This window comes from Schistocerca nitens, chromosome 1, assembly GCF_023898315.1.
Source record: "Schistocerca nitens isolate TAMUIC-IGC-003100 chromosome 1, iqSchNite1.1, whole genome shotgun sequence".
In the NCBI taxonomy this organism is placed as follows: Eukaryota; Metazoa; Arthropoda; class Insecta; order Orthoptera; family Acrididae; genus Schistocerca; species Schistocerca nitens.
The window spans coordinates 828603523-828622566 of NC_064614.1; the positions used below are offsets into that span (position 1 = coordinate 828603523).

Here is a 19044-nt window from a genome sequence, read left to right on the forward strand (position 1 = left end):
TCTGGACCGTTTTCTTATTTTAAATCTACAACAGATCTGTTTCTGAAATGCCGTTCATTAATTGACGTATTATTTCTAAAACGGAGCAGTCTCCCGAAGAATACGTATTGCTCAATGTTTGAGTTCTATATCGCGTACAATAACCAGGAGGGCCTGCATTTCCAATACCCAATGAAATCAAGTGTATTGCAAAATATGATATTTGTTAACATGCTCGGTAGCGGTAACTACCCACACCCTTTTCCTTCAAGCCTATCACAAAGTAGCATCCGATGGTGGCGCTCTACGCGTACAGTAACGAAACTACAGTACGTCGTCGTCTGCAGTGTTAACGTGATAGATGGTTATTGGTTTCCACGGCTCTCGACAGATTACGTAAAATCACACTAGCTACTCAATATCGGGCCAACTTTACCCACGCTCTTTTTCCATTTATAAAATTATTCCTGTCCGTTTTTTATTTCTTTTTTAACTCTACTACATGTAAATGCCGGTTGGCAATATGAAAGACATTTAGTGAACTAAATCACTTAAACTGCGGTTAAAGTATGTCATCAGTAAAACACACATGTCCATAAAAGTTTAGGCAGCGCACACCAACAGTGCTAAATCAAAGGGTAAGTGACGAACTTTAGTAACATAGGCTGCTCTTTGAAAAAATCTCCTGTTAACGCAGCAGTTATCAGTTAATTTACGTCCATTCCTTGTCTGAAAACTGTTTTACTCCCCGTTGTATTACAGTACAGGTGTCCAGAGTTTCTCATTAAACAATACAGGTAACAAATAATTACATTACCCACTCGTGGCCAGTCGTATCGGTTCTTTCGTTTCGAAACTTCTTTGTGCATGTAACGCTCAATTTCTTGTTGAATCATATCTCCCGCAGCTAATAATACTCCCCCTGTAATAGTGTTTGTCACAAGCAAATACCTTCCGAATACTGCATGAATAGTACCCTTTACTATACCAGGCTTTCTTGGCGGGCAGCCTAATTTAGGATGTCGCAATAGACCACAGAATAAACGCATGTTAAAAGTTAAGGACAACGTAAACGACAAACTAATAACCCCTCAAAAACAGCTCTCCACGTCCCCACCCCAATCATATCTCGCCCACTGTTTGGTAGTTATCGGCCGCTGCGTCCCTCCTACTGCCAGTCCTCAAACTATGCGAATAACGAAATTGTGCACAGACTTTATTACACTCAAAGATGTTCCGCACGCCTCCAATAATGTACAGCAATTTCTGACTACTATAATACAATAAGCAACCATCATCACGCCTTCTGTCAGATGTCTATTATTTGCTGCAATTACTGAATGGAGCATAATGAAGATACTAACTTTAAATTGTAACAATGCTCCATGACTCATAAAGGCACAATTGTTGAGGCAACATCTTTGAAAGAGAACAACATTAATTTTTCTGTTTCTGATAATATGTAAAAGAAATATATTATTCCTTCCTCACAATCATTAGAGATTTGTTTGAATGCAGGTATCACCACATCCCTTTCCGCAGTTGATATTTGGCAACTGATGAGAGATGGTATGGCTGTGAGTGACGTACAGATGTCTCGTCTGCTGAAACTTGCGCACAAATTTAATTGCTTTTATTTAACAGGTAAGATGATATATGTAACGCGTTTTTTAACAGGCGACTACTTTATTTATGATCGAAGTTGGGGGTCTACACGCGTTACTTTCTGCAAATAAATGCATCTATTGATAAAAGTACAGGTTTTCGCAGTTTTAAGTTATTTATGATTCGTGTGTGCAATTAAAGAGAAGTAAAATTGTTGTTGTGATACTTTTAATACAGAATTATTTCATAGTAATTGACTTCATCTATAATAATTGTCAGGATTGACTTTATCTGCAATAATTGTCAGTATGTTCGCATATACACATAAGATATAAATAACGAAGAACAGCTGCTGCTGGAACGTTGTACTTACTACCTACACATATTTGCCCCTCAACAGGCATGTAGAAAAATATGCAGTATTTTGTTCTATTTGCCTTTACATCCTATTGGATTCATTTGACATTAATTTATGAGGGACTATGACCTCATAATAAATAATATATACAGAATATTGATATTTATGGCCTTGTGGTTCAGCAGACAATTTATGAAACCAAGTTGAACTGGCGTTTAAGAGAATATGCATATCAGAATGAATTCACATTTTCAACAAAACATAAATAATACATTTGGGAACTTTTATTTACAAAATTTAACCATCCATTGTATTTAGCCCAGTCTATGAAGTCGAATTCGATTTTTTTCCATGATTTTTCACAGTGAATTTTCGAATTTTGTTGACAACTTTAAGCAGCATCTCCTTTTGTTTTAATCAATTGTATGTACAGGTAGGAACATGTTAATCCAATGGTTTTTGCTGTTAGGCATTTATATTAAAAAAACACAAAGAGATGATCATGTTAAGTATTCTTAATATTTTTAATTAGTATTACCTATTTACTAAAGCACAGTTTCTGCCTATCACTTGTACCTGGGCCATAGTCTATCAACAGTAATATCTTTTACATTCGGCCTTGTTACTGTCTCACACAAGCTGTGTGTGATTTATCTCATAGTCTGCATGTATTTCAAAGGTTCTTGAATTCTGGTAGTTGCCGTGTTCCAAGGACACTATCTTTCATGCAAGAGCTGTGATTTAATTTCCTGTTTATTGCAACTTCCTCTATGATTTCCTATATATGTGTGCCTCTCCCTTCTTGACCAAGTATTACTTACCTTCCTTCTCTACTCAGACATACGTTATTCAGTTTCGTAAAACTAGAGCTGCTAAAGAGTAGGCCTCGGCCTAGCCAGTTACATGCCTGTTGTTTTAAATAGTAGTATATATGTAAAACCAACAAGGTCTCAGAGTTTGTTATTGCGTCTGTGTGTTGTAGCACCTTAGGAAGAGCGACTTTATAAATTGGTTGGTTTTTGGAATGCAACCATTTTCTTTGTTGTTATTTTGTTTGTTTTGTCTGTTATGTTTAAAGACTTTTTTTTTCAGATAGTATTTTCCCTACCAGACTGTATTTCTGCTTATTGCCAGCTTGCTATTTTTATAGAGGACTGGGACTGTGCTCTTACACAAAAATTGTGTGGCAGGACTTGTACACCGAGTGTTCCGAACAAGCTTAATTATGTGTGTAGAAAGCATATCTATTCCAGGAATTGAGGACATTAACAATTTTTGCTTGTTATCGACATTGATACTGGTAACATATTGGTCCCAGGGTGCTCAGAACTTTTGAGAGTATTCCTGTTTCAAGTTTGAAGTTGGAGAACAAATGACAAGGGAAATAATTTTTTATGTGATGTAATTACAAATTAACGATTTTGCATTTTTCCTTTACTTGTACTGTGAAACATTGCTTCTTGCCAAATTTCATGATTATAGGTCAATGATTATAGGTCAATGGGAAGTAACCTATGGATTTTGATGAGTGAGTTTTCGTGTATCAAAATATTCGACATAACTAGTCATATGTTTTGATTGAATTGACTTAGAAGCTTGTTTTTACATCACCAAGGGACCTTAGATGTTAATATGTGACGTGTATGACCATTGTACACCTACTTGTTCCTGATAAAAAGGGTTCTTGGCTGTCAGATGGATGCACAGACATAGACACAACAAAGTGATCCAATACGGGTTCCATTTTTGCAGATTGAGGCACAGAACCCTAAAAAGAAATAAACATTTTTTCAAATATTACTAGAAATAGAGAGGATATAAAATGTAGACTGTTAGTGGCAAGAAAAGCATTTCTGAAGAAGAGAAATTTGTCACCTCAAATATAGATCTAAGTGTTAGGAGTCTTTTCTGAAGGTATTTGTCTGGAGTGTAGCCATATATGGAAGTGAAACATGGACAATAAACAGCTTAGACAAAAAGAGAATACAAGATTTTGAAATGTGGTGTACAGAGGAATGTTGAAGGTTATGTGGGTTGAGGATGTAACCAATGTGGAGGTACTGAGTAGAATTGGCAAAATAAGAAATTTGTGGCACAACTTGACCAAAAGAAGGCAGTTGAGAAGACACATTCTGCGACATCAAGGGATCTCCAGTTTGCTATTGGAGGGACGTGTGTGGAGGAGTTAAAAATCATAGAGGGGGACCAAGAGATAAATGCAGTAAGCAGATTCAGAAGGCAGTAGGTTGCAGTAGTTATTCAGCGGTGAAGAGGCTCACATCGGATGGAGTTGCATGGAGAGCTGCATCAAACCGGTCTTCGAACTGAAGACTACAATAACTAGAAATACACATTAGATTATGTTAGAAAAAACTTTATCACTTACATTGTCTTTTAACTTACCTACTAATTATTTTTTTAGCCTTCATTCTTTGTCTCTCATCTTAATCTGTGACCTTTTTCATATTACACCATTTTATGACATTTCATTTAGTGTTTTACATTTTATCCTGTACATGGTATGTTGCCTTTCCTATCCTCACTTTTGTCCTGTGATGGAAAATGTACTTAAAAATTGAAATATCTCATGCCTACCACTCAGTGGTGGATATAGAAAAACCTCATGGAGGGGTGATAAAGATATCTTGAGCTACCTTTACTTTTACTGTAGTAAAAAATAATCAAGTCAAATGCAAAGTAGTGTTATTTAAACTTATTATACACATGTAAAAGACGATGCCATCCGATGATATAAAAAAGTTACAATTGTGGTTCTCTTCCTTAAATGATAAATTCTATGCGCCTATTCTTCCTGGCAAATTGGTTAATTACATCATCTACAGGACAATCAATAGAACTAAGCCAATAAGTCGACCCTCCTTTATGTTGACCTCGGCCATGTCTTCGTATGCCGCAATGTTGAAAAACTTCTTTCTACTGTAGCAATAGATGCAGGCAGACGAGTGGACTCGTGTGCTACATAGAAAAGTACAGCTACTTGATAACTTGATTCAGTCAAGTTTACTGAAAGAAACGAACAAATAGTGTGCAGGCTGACTGGCGGGGATGGCATGGGTGGCCCCACAAGGGAGGGGGGGGGGGGGGCGTGCTCCTCGTATGTATCTGTGGCTGCTACCACTTTTATTGGAGTTCTCAGTGCTCTACCAACCTGTGGTTTGGAATTTTGTGATCATTTTATGCACAGTGACTTTTGTCATAGAACCTTTTCTCATTTGAATACCCTTCCTGTGGTGCTAGGATGGTAAAGCTGCAGTAGCATATTCTTCATTCTGACAGTAAAAATTGCCACAATTGCTGACGCATTGACCCTCTCACTTTTGAGGAAGGTATTTATGTAGATATTTATGACTGCTGTATCAAAAACAGTGGTGTCTGTACTTTCAGACATCTGAAACAGACCACATATAATATGACTCCTCCGCTCACTACAGCTCATTTTATACATGATTCTCATGTGGCGTCATTGCTGTGTTCCTGTCCAGTGCCATCTGTTGGCGAGTTTTTGCACTTATTTGTGGTTTCGATTAAACCTGAGGTCAGACATGTGTGTCAATTTTTACCCCTCTATCTACATTATTCCATGAATTCACGTATTTTCAAATGTTAACAAACTAAAGGGTCACCATGCTTTAAATGAAGAATGTATTTTACTTATGTTTGAGCCTGTTATACTTGTATTGAAGTATAGTGCACTTTTCTTTTGTATTACAAGTGCCACCTGGGGGTTGGTGGACAATTTGATTTTCCACTTGTTCACATCCCCCCCCCCCTTACCCCCCCCCCTTCGCCTCCCAACCGTATTGATTCTTTAAGTCTTGTTATTTAAGTCTTGTACATCTGCATACTGTATCACACATTGAAACAAGAAGTGTGTTTCTACCCATTCACATTATATATACAAGACATATTGGTACATATGATATTAGTATGTTTATTATTTCAGCAAAAATATTTCACAGTGTACTATATAAAAAAAAATACTTTAAATATATGGAGAAAACCAAATAAAATGGGGAGGTTGCTGGCTGACATTGTATGAACATAGTTTTTATTTGGAAATTTGTAGCTCTCTAGTATCCTCTTTCCTCAGTAACAGTCATTGATCTGTGTAGCCATCTGCAGACCACAATATCTTCTTTTATTTACTAACCAAATATGTTTGAGTGCAGTAGATTTATTTTAATTCTGTATTAAGGAGGCATTAACATCTCGTCAACAACTGAGCACTTCTGTAAGAATTTGGATTAGTATTGATTAAGATACAGATTTACTTTGTCATTATTGTTTTGATAACAACAACAATAAGCCAGCAGCAGATACTTGCCCTGTTTCAGAGGAAGCCTTTTGGCTTGTTAGGTTGGAGCAGTCACGTAGTATGGAATTGTTGGTAATTGGGGGCTCCAGTGCTAGGCAAGTGATGAAACTCCATAGGGATACCAGTGCCAAACAGGGGAAGAAAGCCATTATACACTCTGTGTGCATACCAGAAGGGAGTCATCCCATATGTGAAGTGTATCCTTACAGATGCCATGAAGAGCACATGGTACAGCCAATTGCAAATGGTGCCGTATGTTGCTACTAATGATGTGCGACTTCATATTGGAAGAGTTTCTATCTGTTGTCTGTCTGGATTGGTGAAGGCAGCCAGTCTTGCTTACAAGATGAAGATAGAGCTCGCCATCTGTAGCATAATTGAGAGAACAGACTTCTAACCTTTGGTACCAAGTGAGTGGTGGCCCAGATGGATCTGCGACCATGCAGGCCAGATATTCCTTGACTTGGACTACAGGATGGAGATGTGTTGGGATCAGATTAATAGATCATGTGTCCATAACAGAGGTTAGAGAGGGCTGTTTGGATTGGAATGGGTTATTTTTTTTTAGATTAGAAGGTCTCGGAAAAGTACAAATGGGTTTATTTCTAAAGAGTGCAGGTCAAAGACAAGATGAGGGTAGGCCTAGGAAATATTGGTATTATAGTTTTAAATTCTTGGAGCTCCATTAGGAAGGTACGAGAACTCAAAGTTCTCATAGGCAGCACCTGGAGCAGAAATCATTATAGGTAATGAAATCAGGCTAAAGCCAGAGATACGTTAACCAAGGACCTAACAGCATTCAGAAAGCATAGATTAAATTCAGTTGGTGATAGTGCATTTGATTCCATTAGAAGTAGTTTATCTTGTAGCAGAATTGAAGTATCTAGATGCTGTTTGTTAATATGGGTAGAGATTATACTTGACAACCAGAATAAACTGATAATTGATTCCTTTTATCAAACCCCCAGCTTAGATGATGTAGTTTCTTAATCATCATCATCATCAGTATTCTGCCAAAAGGCAGGTTTTCACATGGTAGTTCTCCAGGCTGTCCGGTCTTCTGCCATCCTCTTCAGGTCTGCATAACTTTCTCTTCCCCGTATGTCGTCTATCATCTTGCATCTTCTTCCTCCTCTCAGTCTTCTCCCATAAACGAATCCTTCCATAGCGTCTGCTAGGAAGCGCTCCCTTCTCAATGAATGTCCCAACCAGTTATTTTTCCTTTCTCTTACAACCTTGAGCAGACATCTCTCACCAACCCTTTCCAATACTCTTTCATTACTCACTCTTTCCATCCAGCTTATTCTCTCGATTCTCCTCCACATCTTTCTTAAGGGTTCAAATAAAATTTGAGTTTAATTTCAATAGGCACAGGACTCATGGTGGTCATTCCAATCCATCCACAATAAATGAATGAAAATAGATGTTTAAAGTCAGTGGTGGGCTTGAAACATTGTCTAAAATTGTTCTAAATGATTTCTTTGTAAATTATTTTGACCAGTTCTACATCTACATCTACATCCATACTCCGCATGCCAACTGACGGTGTGTGGCAGAGGGTACCTTGAGTACCTCTATCGGTTCTCCCTTCTATTCCAGTCTCGTGTTGTTCGTGGAAAGAAGGATTGTCGGTATGCTTCTGTGTGGGCTCTAATCTCTCTGATTATATCCACATGGTCTCTTCGCGAGATATACGTAGGAGGGAGCAATATACTGCTTGACTCTTCGGTGAAGGTATGTTCTCGAAACTTTAACAAAAGCCCGTACCGAGCTACTAAGCATCTCTCCTGCAGAGTCTTCCACTGGAGTTTATCTATCATCTCCGTAATGCTTTCACGATTACTAAATGATCCTGTAACGAAGCGCACTGCTCTCCGTTGGATCTTCTCTATCTCTTCTATCAACCCTATCTGGTACGGATCCCACACTGCTGAGCAATATTCAAGCAGTGGGCGAACAAGCGTACTCTAACCTACTTCCTTTGTTTTTGGATTGCATTTTCTTAGGATTCTTCCAATGAATCTAAATTGGTCATCTTCTTTACCGACGATCAACTTTATATGATCATTCCATTTTAAATCACTCCTAATGTGTACTCCCAGATAATTTATGGAATTAACTGCTTCCAGTTGCTGACCTGCTATTTTGTAGCTAAATAATGAGGGATCTATCTTTCTATGTATTCACAGCACATTACACTTGTCTACATTGAGATTCAATTGCCATTCCCTGCACCATGCGTCAATTCGCTGCAGATCCTTCTGCATGTCAGTACAATTTTCCATTGTTACAACCTCTCGATACACCACAGCATCATCTGCAAAAAGCCTCAGTGAACTTCCAATGTCATCCACAAGGTCATTTATGTATATTGTGAATAGCAACGGTCCTATGACACTCCCCTGCGGCACACCTGAAGTCACTCTTACTTCGGAAGACTTCTCTCCATTGAGAATGACATGCTGCGTTCTGTTATCTAGGAACTCTTCAATCCATTCACACAATTGGTCTGATAGTCCATATGCTCTTACTTTGTTCATTAAACGACTGTGGGGAACTGTATTGAACGCCTTACGGAAGTCAAGAAACACGGCATCTACCTGTGAACCCATGTCTATGGCCCTCTGAGTCTCGTGGACGAATAGCGCGAGCTGGGTTTCACACAATCGTCTTTTTTGAACCCATGCTAATTCTTACAGAGTAGATTTCTAGTCTCCAGAAAAGTCATTATACTCGAACATAATACGTGTTCCAAAATTCTACAACTGATCAACGTTAGAGATATAGGTCTATAGTTCTATAGTTCTGCACATCTGTTCGACATCCCTTCTTGACAACGGGGATGACCTGAGCCCTTTTCCAATCCTTTGGAATGCTACGCTCTTCTAGAGACCTACGGTACACCGCTGCAAGAAGGGGGGCAAGTTCCTTCCAATACTCTTTGCAAAATCGAACTGGTATCCCATCAGCTGCAGCAGCCTTTTCTGTTTTGAGTGATTTTAATTGTTTTTCTATCCCTCTGTCATCTATTTGAATATCTACCATTTTGTCATCTGTGCGACAATCTAGAGAAGGAACTACAGTGCAGTCTTCCTCTGTGAAACAGCTTTGGAAAAAGACATTTAGTGTTTCGGCCTTTAGTCTGTCAGCTTCTGTTTCAGTACCATTTTGGTCACAGAGTGTCTGGACATTTTGTTTTGATCCACATACCGAGCGAGGTGGCGCAGTGGTTAGCACACTGGACTCGCATTCGGGAGGACGACGGTTCAATCCCGTCTCCAGCCATCCTGATTTAGGTTTTCCGTGATTTCTTTAAATCGTTTCAGGCAAATGCCGGGATGGTTCCTTTGAAAGGGCACGGCCGATTTCCTTCCCAATCCTTCCCTAACCCGAGCTTGCGCTCCATCTCTAATGACCTCGTTGTCGACGGGACGTTAAACACTAACCACCACCACCTTGATCCACCTACCGCTTTGACATGAGACCAAAATTTCTTAGGATTTTCTGCCAGTCAGTACATAGAACTTTACTTTCGAATTCATTGAATGCCTCTCGCATAGCCCTCCTCACACTACATTTCGCTTCGTGTAATTTTTGTTTGTCTGCAAGGCTTTGGCTATGTTTATGTTTGCTGTGAAGTTCCCTTTGCTTCCGCAGCAGTTTTCTAACTTGGTTGTTGTACCACGGTGGCTCTTTTCCATCTCATCTAACGCATATTGTACGATGGTTTTGAACTTTGTCCACTTATCCTCAACACTATCTGTACTTGAGACAAAACTTTTGTGTTGAGCCATCAGGTACTCTGAAATCTGCTTTTTCTTACTTTTGCTAAACAGAAAAATCTTCCTACCTTTTTTAATATTTCTATTTGCGGCTGAAATCATCGATGCAGTAACCGCTTTATGATCGCTGATTCCCTATTCTGCGGTTGCTGTTTCAAATAGTTCAGGTCTGTTTGTCACCGGAAGGTCTAATATGTTATCGCCACGAGTTGGTTCTCTGTTTAACTGCTCAAGGTAGTTTTCAGATAAAGCACTTAAAAAAATTTCGCTGGATTCTTTGTCCCTGCCACCCGTTATGAACGTTTGAGTCTCCCAGTCTATATCTGGCAAATTAAAATCTCCACCCAGAACTATAACATGGTGGGAAAATCTACTCGAAATATTTTCCAAATTGTCCTTCAAGTGCTCAGCTACAACAGCTGCTGAGCCAGGGGGCTTATAGAGACCTCCAATTACCATGTCTGATCCTGCTTTAACCGTGACCTTCACCAAATTATTCTCCGTCAATTTCCTTCGATACTATTGCACTTCTTATCGCTATAAACACGCCTCCCCCTTCACTGTCCAGCCTGTCTCTGTGGTATACATTCCAATCTGAGTTTAGGATTTCATTACTGTTTACGTCTGGTTTCAGCCAACTTTCTGTCCCTAGTACTATATGGGCATTGTGACTGTTTATTAATGAGAGTAGTTCTGGGACCTTTCTATAGACGCTCCTGCAGTTTTCTATTAGCACATTAATATTGTTATTCCCTGTTGCATTTTGCCTACTCCTACCTTGCCGCGTCTCAGGAGGCGTCTTGTCGGGCCTAGGGAGGAATTCTCTAACCTAAAAAACCCTCATGTGCACTCCACATGTACTCCGCTACCCTTGTAGCCGCTTCCGGTGTGTAGTGCACGCCTGACCTATTCAGGGGGACCCTAAATTTCTCCACCCGATAGCGGTGGTCAAGAAATTTGACCCCAGATCTCCGCAGAATCGTCTGAGCCTCTGGTTTAAGCCTTCTACTCGGCTCCAAACCAGAGGGCCGCGATCGGTTCTGGGAACGATGCTACAAATAGTTAGCTCAGATTCGACCCCGCGAGCGAGGTTTTCCGCCTTCACCAATTCCGCCAACTGCCTGTACGAACTGAGGATGACCTCTGAACCCAGGCGGCAGGAGTCATTGGTGCCGACATGAGCAACAATTTGCAGTCGGGTGCACCCATTGCTCTCTATCGCCGCTGGCAGGGCGTCCTCCACATCTCAGATGAGACCCCCGGCAAGCAGACAGAGTGAACACTGGCCTTCTTCCCCGACCTTTCCGCTATTTCCCTAAGGGGCTCCATCACCCGCCTAACGTTGGAGCCCCCAATAACTAATAAACCCTCCCTCTGTGTGCCTGCTCGGACTTTGCTGCTGGAGTGGCCACATGTCCACTCACAGGCAGAGCGGGCGATGCCACACGGCTAGCCTCCACATTGACCCCCCTCCTCGTGCGCTGCGAATGCCGCTGAACCCGCCACTCCCCTTGGGGAGAGGGTGGCCCAACCGTGCCCGGTACCCGCGAAGATGTCTTGACAACAGGGACAGTGGGTGAAACATGTAACACCTGGGGTGTACCATGCGATGCAGCAGACTCCCCACTGCCGCTACACTCTGAGGCAGCAGCCTGAAGACGGCTGACCGCGGCCATCAACACGTTCAGCTGTTCGCGAACAGTGGCCAGCTCCTCCTGCGTCCCTACACAGCAGTCACACATCCTATCCATCCTAAGAAATCAACAATTTACTGTAGAGAATTAATCAACTTTTAACTAGACTGCTAGTTCACTAAAGGCGGCTGATTGTTGAGTAAACTGTGGTTGCTAGACACTTCTTGTAGAAAACAATGACAATAGCACTACCTGTCTCTCGACTGTATTGAAAACAAACACTAGCACTACTGGCACTATGGTTGAATAAAGGGACTCTCTCTGACTGTATTCAAAACAAACACGAAATCTATGGAACACTATTACTAGCACTCGACAATTAAAGCTTCCTAAAAGCAAAAACACATGGAAGAAGAAGTTCAGGAACCTAAATGAAATATAAATGGTTGTGGTAACTTACTACACCTGCTAGCCACAAACAATCCTGAGCAAGTAGAGAGTGTTAGTTAGTTAGTTAGTTAGCTACATGTTCCATAGATCATTTGAACGATTTTTTTTATCAAAATGATGTGGATCGAGTCACTTTACAGGATATTTATACGTGATTATCGTTAACATGAAGGAAATCACAATTTTTTAGTCCTGCATATGCAGTTACACTGAACAGTTTTTTATACTGTCTGCCATGATGAACACAGGAACCAGTGACCACAAGGTCGCTGTAGTGAGACTAAATACCATAATATCTGACTCCATCAAAAATAAGCAGAAAATATAGCCATTTCAAGAAACAGAAAAAATATGAAGAGACAGTCACAACTTTTTCCAGACTATGTAAGCGTAAACCAGATGTAGCTTAAATTAAAAGGAATAGTATTAACGACAGCTGAGAGTTCCATACTAAGTGAATTAAGCAATTGCTGAAACTAAGTGAATTAGTAAGAGACAAAACAGATCCCCCATGGTACACAAAACAGGTCAGGATACCGTTAGAGAAGCAATGAAAATAAGCGTGCCAGATTCAAAACTGTGCAAGATCTCAAAGATTGCCGATGTTTTACATAATCTCGGAAATTTAGCACTACCTTCAATGTGGAATGCATTTAATGATTTGGACTAAAACACCCTGTTTTAAAATCTTGCAGAAAATACTGAGAGAGTTTGATTATATGTAAATTATTCCAGTAGCAAGACACAATCAATACCTTCGCTGCGTGATCTCGATGGTAATGTTACCAGTGACAGCGCCGCTAAAGCACTGAACATGATTTTCCTTAAGTCCCTCACTCAGTTACAGAATTTGAATCGAGAGGAGCTGCCAACATGAATAACTTAGAAGTAAGAGGCATATTTTTAAAGCAAGTACCATTCTGAAATTCCAGCACCGCAGTTGGCATTTGGTGCTTGCGATCTTGTGTACCACACATTGTTAGTAAGCTACAGGCAGCATTATAGAATCACTCAGGTGTTTAAGTTTGTTTGTGAGTGTTTGAAATGTCTCCTGGGATTGAGAATTCCGCCAACTGTAAGGTATGCACTGTGATTTGTTTTCTTAGTGCTAATGGCATGAAAGCACCTGAAGTTCGTTGTCATATCAGTGAAGGGTATGGAGAAAACATTGAGTAATTGGATGGTATAGAAATGGTTAAGAGCTTTTAAATATGACCGTACAAATGTACGTGTTGAGAAATGAAGTGGGCGACCTGCAGTCACTAATGATTATTAGGTGCAGAAAATTGATGGAAAAGAGAGAGAACGAACAGTTTAGGATTTCTCTGTTAAGTGATGACTTTCTTCAGGTGTTAAGAAGTGTGCTGTGAACTGTTTTCAAACAATGTTTAAATCATCAAAAGTTGTGCCAACACTGGGTACCGAAAATACCGACTGAGGTGTACAAAAGCAAACGTCTAGCCAGTTTTTTGACTTACCTAGAGTGGTAATGTGAGGAAGATAATGAGTTTTGAAGCCAAACTGTGAAAGGCAACAAAAAATGAGTGGCTTCCATTACACTTAAATCAAAGCAGCAGACCTTGGAATGGTGACATTCAACAACACCCAAGAAAGTCGAATTTAGGAAAACAGTTTCAGCCTGGAAAGTCATGTGTATTGTTTTTTGGGACAGGAAGGGGTTGTTCCTTCTAGATTTTTGCTTGATGGGGACACTGTAATTTCTACAACATATTGTGAGACCTTAGAAAAACTTTACCATGCAGTCATGCCAATGCTCGTTCACACAGGGCCAATCAATCTCGAGAGCTGATTGGATCATTTGGCTGGGAATAACTTGATCACCCTCGCTACAGTCCTTATCTAGCAGCCGGTGACTACAGGTGTTCCTGCATGTGAAGAAACATCTGGGCAGTCAGTGCCACATTGACAATGAAGGTGCCAAAACAGCTATGTTGCAATGGTTGTCTAATCAGGCAGCAGATTTCTATGAGGATGGTATTCAGAAACTGGTTGTGCGACACTATAAGTGCCGCAATATTGTGGGAATTAATAGAGAAGTAGATTAAACTGCAGACTTTCGTGTAAAAATAAAATCGATAAGAAAAGTTTACACGTTTTATTTTTATTTCAAAATGGTACTTAACTTAAAAAACACACATCTACATCCATACTCCGCAAGCCACCTGACTGTGTGTGGCGGAGGGTACTTTGAGTACCTCTATCGGTTCTCCCTTCTATTCCAGTCTCGTGTTGTTCATGGAAAGAAAGACTGTCAGTATGCCTCTGTGTGGGCTCTAATGTCTCTGATTTTATCCTCATGGTCTCTTCGCGAGATATACGTAGGAGGGAGCAATATACTGCTTGACTACTCGGTGTAGGTATGTTCTCGAAACTTCAACAAAAGCCCGTACCGAGCTACTGAGCGTCTCTTTTGCAAAGTCTTCCACTGAAGTTTATTTATCATCTCCGTAACGCTTTCGCGATTACTAAATGATCCTGTAAGGAAGCGCGCTGCTCTCCATTGGATCTTCTCTATCTCTTCTATCAACCCTATCTGGTATGGATCCCACACCGCTGAGCAGTATTCAAGCAGTGGGCGAACAAGCGTACTGTAACCTACTTCCTTTGGTTTTGGATTGCATTTCCTTAGGATTCTTCCAATGAATCTCAGTCTGGCATCTGCTTTACTGATGATTAATTTTATATGGTCATTACATTTTAAATCACTCCTAATGCCTACTCCCAGATAATTTATGGAATTAACTGCTTCTAGTTGCTGACCTGCTATTTTGTAGCTAAATGATAAAGGATCTATCTTTCTATGTATTTGCAGCACATTAAACTTGATTCAACTGCCATTCCCTGCACCATGCGTCAATACGTTGCAGATCCTCCTGCATTTCTGTACAATTTTCCATTGTTACAACCTCTCGATATACTACAGCATCATCTGCAAAAAGCCTCTGTGAACTTCCGATGTTATCCACAAGGTCATTTATATATATTGTGAATAGCAACGGTCCTACTACACTCCCCTGCGGCACACCTGAAGTCACTCTTACTTCAGAAGACTTCTCTCCATTGAGAACGACATGCTGCATTCTGTTATCTAGGAACTCTTCAATTCAATCACACAACTGGTCTGATAGTCCATATGCTCTTACTTTCTTCATTAAATGACTGTGGAGAACTGTATCAAATGCCTTGCGGAAGTCAAGAAACACTGCATCTACCTGGGAAACCGTGTCTATGGCCCTCTGAGTCTTGTGGACAAATAGCGCGAGCTGGGTTTCACATGATCATCTTTTTCGAAACCCATGCTAATTCCTACAGAGTAGATTTCTAGTCTCCAGAAAAATCATTATACTCGAACATAATACGTGTTCCAAAATTCTACAACTGATCAACGTTAGCGATATAGGTCTATAGTTCTATAGTTCTGCACATCTGTTCGACATCCCTTCTTGACAACGGGGATGACCTGAGCCCTTTTCCAATCCTTTGGAATGCTACGCTCTTCTAGAGACCTACGGTACACAGCTGCAAGAAGGGGGGCAAGTTCCTTCCAATACTCTTTGCAAAATCGAACTGGTATCCCATCAGCTCCAGCAGCCTTTTCTGTTTTGAGTGATTTTAATTGTTTTTCTATCCCTCTGTCATCTATTTGAATATCTACCATTTTGTCATCTGTGCGACTATCTAGAGAAGGAACTACAGTGCAGTCTTCATACGTGAAACAGCTTTGGAAAAAGACATGTAGCGTATGTATGGTTCTTGGGCGAGACGTCGGATGTCATAGTGAAAACTCCACAATATTTCGTCAGCGCAACTGGCCAACATCTCCAGGTGCGACGAACACACTGCTAAGGCAGGACCAGGGACCCCTATTTATGCCAGTTTTAGGCAGGAAGTGCACATGCGTGGAGGTGCCAAATTCGATGGCAAATAGCGATGATATCAACTGATAGCTGGAAGGACAGTAACACCACCTACAGGATGAAGAACCAAATACTTTGGCGCATGCGCGGAGGCTGCCGCCGCTGCTCTGCGCTGCCATCGGCCACCCCAGCGACCTCTGTCGGAAGCTGCAAGCGCGGAGGCTGCTGCTGTTACTCTTCTTAGGCCAAGGCTGTCCTTAGATGAGCCCAAGAGAGCTCTGAGTTTTGCTGGCGGACGAAAAACACATTGAACTTTATGCCTCTTCAATAATCTTCCTATTTTTGAAGAGACACCGCCGATGTATGGCAAGATGACCATTCCCCTATGTTCTTCGCCTTCTTCCACTTCCTCACGTTGGGTAACCCGCTTCGGTTGTAAGGCACAGCGAATTTCCCATTCGGAGTATCCATTTTGTTGGAAAATGGTACGCAGGTGGAGAAGCTCATTGGATAAGCTGTCTGAGTCTGATATGGCTCATGCTCTGTGGACCAACGTCCTCAGTACGCCACTTTGTTGCGAAGGATGGTGACAGCTGGTGGCCTGTAAGTAGAAGTCCGTGTGCGTTGGTTTACGGTACACTGCGTGACCTAATGTGCGATCTTCTTTTCTCCGTACCAACACGTCCACGAATGGAAGTTCGCCTTTTTTTTTCCATCTCCATCGTGAACTTGATGTTGGGATGAAGTGAGTTAAGATGCTCAAGAAAAACATCCAGCGATGCAATGCCGTGAGGCCAGATAACAAAGGTGTCGTCCACATATCGCCAACTACACGTAGGTTTCAAATCCGACGTCTGGAGTGCTCTCTCCTCGAAGTCTTCCATGACAAGATTAGCCACAATGGGTGACAGGGGACTACCCATTGCGACCTGAAGATGTCGGCCAGTTGTGCTGACGAAATATTGTGGAGTTTTCACTATGACATCCAACGTCTCGCCCGAGAACCATATATACAACATGTCCGTCGGGAAAGCCTCAAGCAACACAAGACATGTAGTATTTCGGCCTTTAGTCTGTCATCCTCTGTTTCAGTACCATTTCGGTCACAGAGTGTCTGGACATTCTGTTTTGATCCACCTACCGCTTTGACATAAGACCAAAATTTCTTAGGGTTTTCTGCCAAGTCAGTACATAGAACTTTACTTTCGAATTCATTGAATGCCTCTCGCATAGCCGTCCTCTCACTACATTTCACTTCACGTAATTTTTGTTTGTCGGCAAGGCTTTGGCTATGCACTTCATAGCACCCTCAGTGTAGGGAGTAACAACTTAAGTCATACAATGAAGGCAAGTCTTCCAGTCTAGATTGTACACCAGTTAAGTTTCTTTCAGGGTATACTGTTGAAATAACTCCATTTTTAGCAGTCATGTGCAGCTACTTACCTAATGAAAGATCCATAGCTAAAGACTGTAAAGACACACCAGTTGCATGAATACACAAGAAAAGCAATAGAAATAATCCACTGATATTAGACCGTATCACCGAAATCGATCTCCAGTAAGATTCTGGCATATACTTCGTTTTAATATTATGAAATACCTCTAAGAAAACTTGCTGGTGACACATAGTCAGCTCTGTTTTAGAAAATATCTTTCTTTTGAAACACAACTGGTCCCTTATTCGCATAAAGTAATGAACACTATCTACAGTGGATCTCCGGTTGATTTCAAACTGCTAGATTTCCAGGAGGAATAAGTGCTAATCAAATTTCATGGCTATGGAGTTTTATCTCAGTTGAGGGAATGTATTTTGTGTTCCCCTTTTCCGACAGACTGTAGTTCATAATAATTGATGGGAAATTGTGAAGTGAAACAGAAGTAATATATGGGTTCCCCTAGGAAGTGTTATAGGCCCCTCTGCTGTTCTTGATCTATGTAAATGATTTAGGAGACTATTAAGCTGCCGTCTTAAATTGTATGCAGATGATGCTGTCATTTTCCCACTAGTAAACTCTTCAGTGGGTGAATACGATTTACAAAATAATTTACACAAATTATCTTCATGATGCAAAAATTGGCAGCTGACCTTGATCAATAAAAAGTGTAAGGTCCCCACATGGGAAAAAAATCCACTAAATTTTGGTTACACATTACATCATACTAATTTAATGGTTGTTGATTCAACAAAATGTATAGGAATTACAGTTACAAACAACTTAAATTGGAACGGTGAGAAAGAAAATGTTGTGGAGAAGGCAAACTAAAGACTGTGTTTCAGTGGTATAACATTTAAAAAATGCAACCAATCTACTAAAGAAACTGCTTACTCTACACTTCTATCTAGTAGTGCTGTGTGGTATAGGATACTTACCAGCGGAATTGACAGAGGACATTGAAAAAATTGAAAGAATTGCAGCTGACTTTTTACTATCACAAAATAAGGGAAGGAGTGTCGTGGATATGATAAGTGCGTTGGTGTGCTAGTCATTCAAAAAAAGGGCCTTTTCTTGTTGCAGCAAGACCTTTTCAAGAAATTTCAATCTCCAACTTTCAATTCTGAAAGTGGAAATATTTTGTTGACTCCCACCTTCCTAGAGAGAAACGACCATTGTGATAAAAGAAGAGAAGTCGGAGCTTGCATGGATGGATTTAGTTGTTTATTTTTCTCACATGCAGTTGGAGGGTGGGTCTATGAAGTCTCTATGAAGCACTTAATGTAAATTGCAGTGTTGTCATGTAGGTACAGATGAATAACAATAAAAAACATTGAACTCTATTTTTTTTTTAAATATTGACTTTATGTTGATATTAAAGCTATAACTATTTACAAAAGGTCATCTGCAATGTTGGAAAGGTTTTATTGGATTTCTGGATGTATTGTAACAGACATTGACACAAGTTTTGTTTCCTTAACTGTATGTTTAGTTAGTATAGGAGTGCCTTCACGCACCCCTTCATCTGTTTATATTAACCAAAAATTGTTTACAATTTCTTCAAACTGAAAATGAACATTAGAAGTCAC

At 40.4% G+C, this 19044-nt stretch overlaps 2 protein-coding genes across 6 annotated transcripts in view; one reads left to right on the top strand and one right to left on the bottom strand.

Annotated features, from left to right (window-relative positions):
* The window catches only part of LOC126262840 (mpv17-like protein 2), a 38136-nt gene extending 36963 nt beyond the window's left edge, over nt 1–1173 (bottom strand). The window contains exon 1 of one of the 2 annotated variants that reach the window (XM_049959711.1): nt 797–1173. In XM_049959711.1, the coding sequence (XP_049815668.1) occupies nt 797–1028 (232 nt within the window). In that variant the 5' untranslated portion in view covers nt 1029–1173. The remainder of the gene's footprint in view (nt 1–796) is intronic. The other variant, XM_049959703.1, reaches the window with a different exon arrangement.
* The window catches only part of LOC126262816 (uncharacterized), a 283082-nt gene continuing 264356 nt past the window's right edge, over nt 319–19044 (top strand). For all 4 annotated transcript variants that reach the window (XM_049959673.1, XM_049959666.1, XM_049959682.1 and 1 more), the window contains exons 1-2: nt 319–617; nt 1498–1623. In XM_049959673.1, coding sequence (XP_049815630.1) covers nt 1539–1623 — 85 coding nt within the window. In that variant the 5' untranslated portion in view covers nt 319–617; nt 1498–1538. The remainder of the gene's footprint in view (nt 618–1497; nt 1624–19044) is intronic.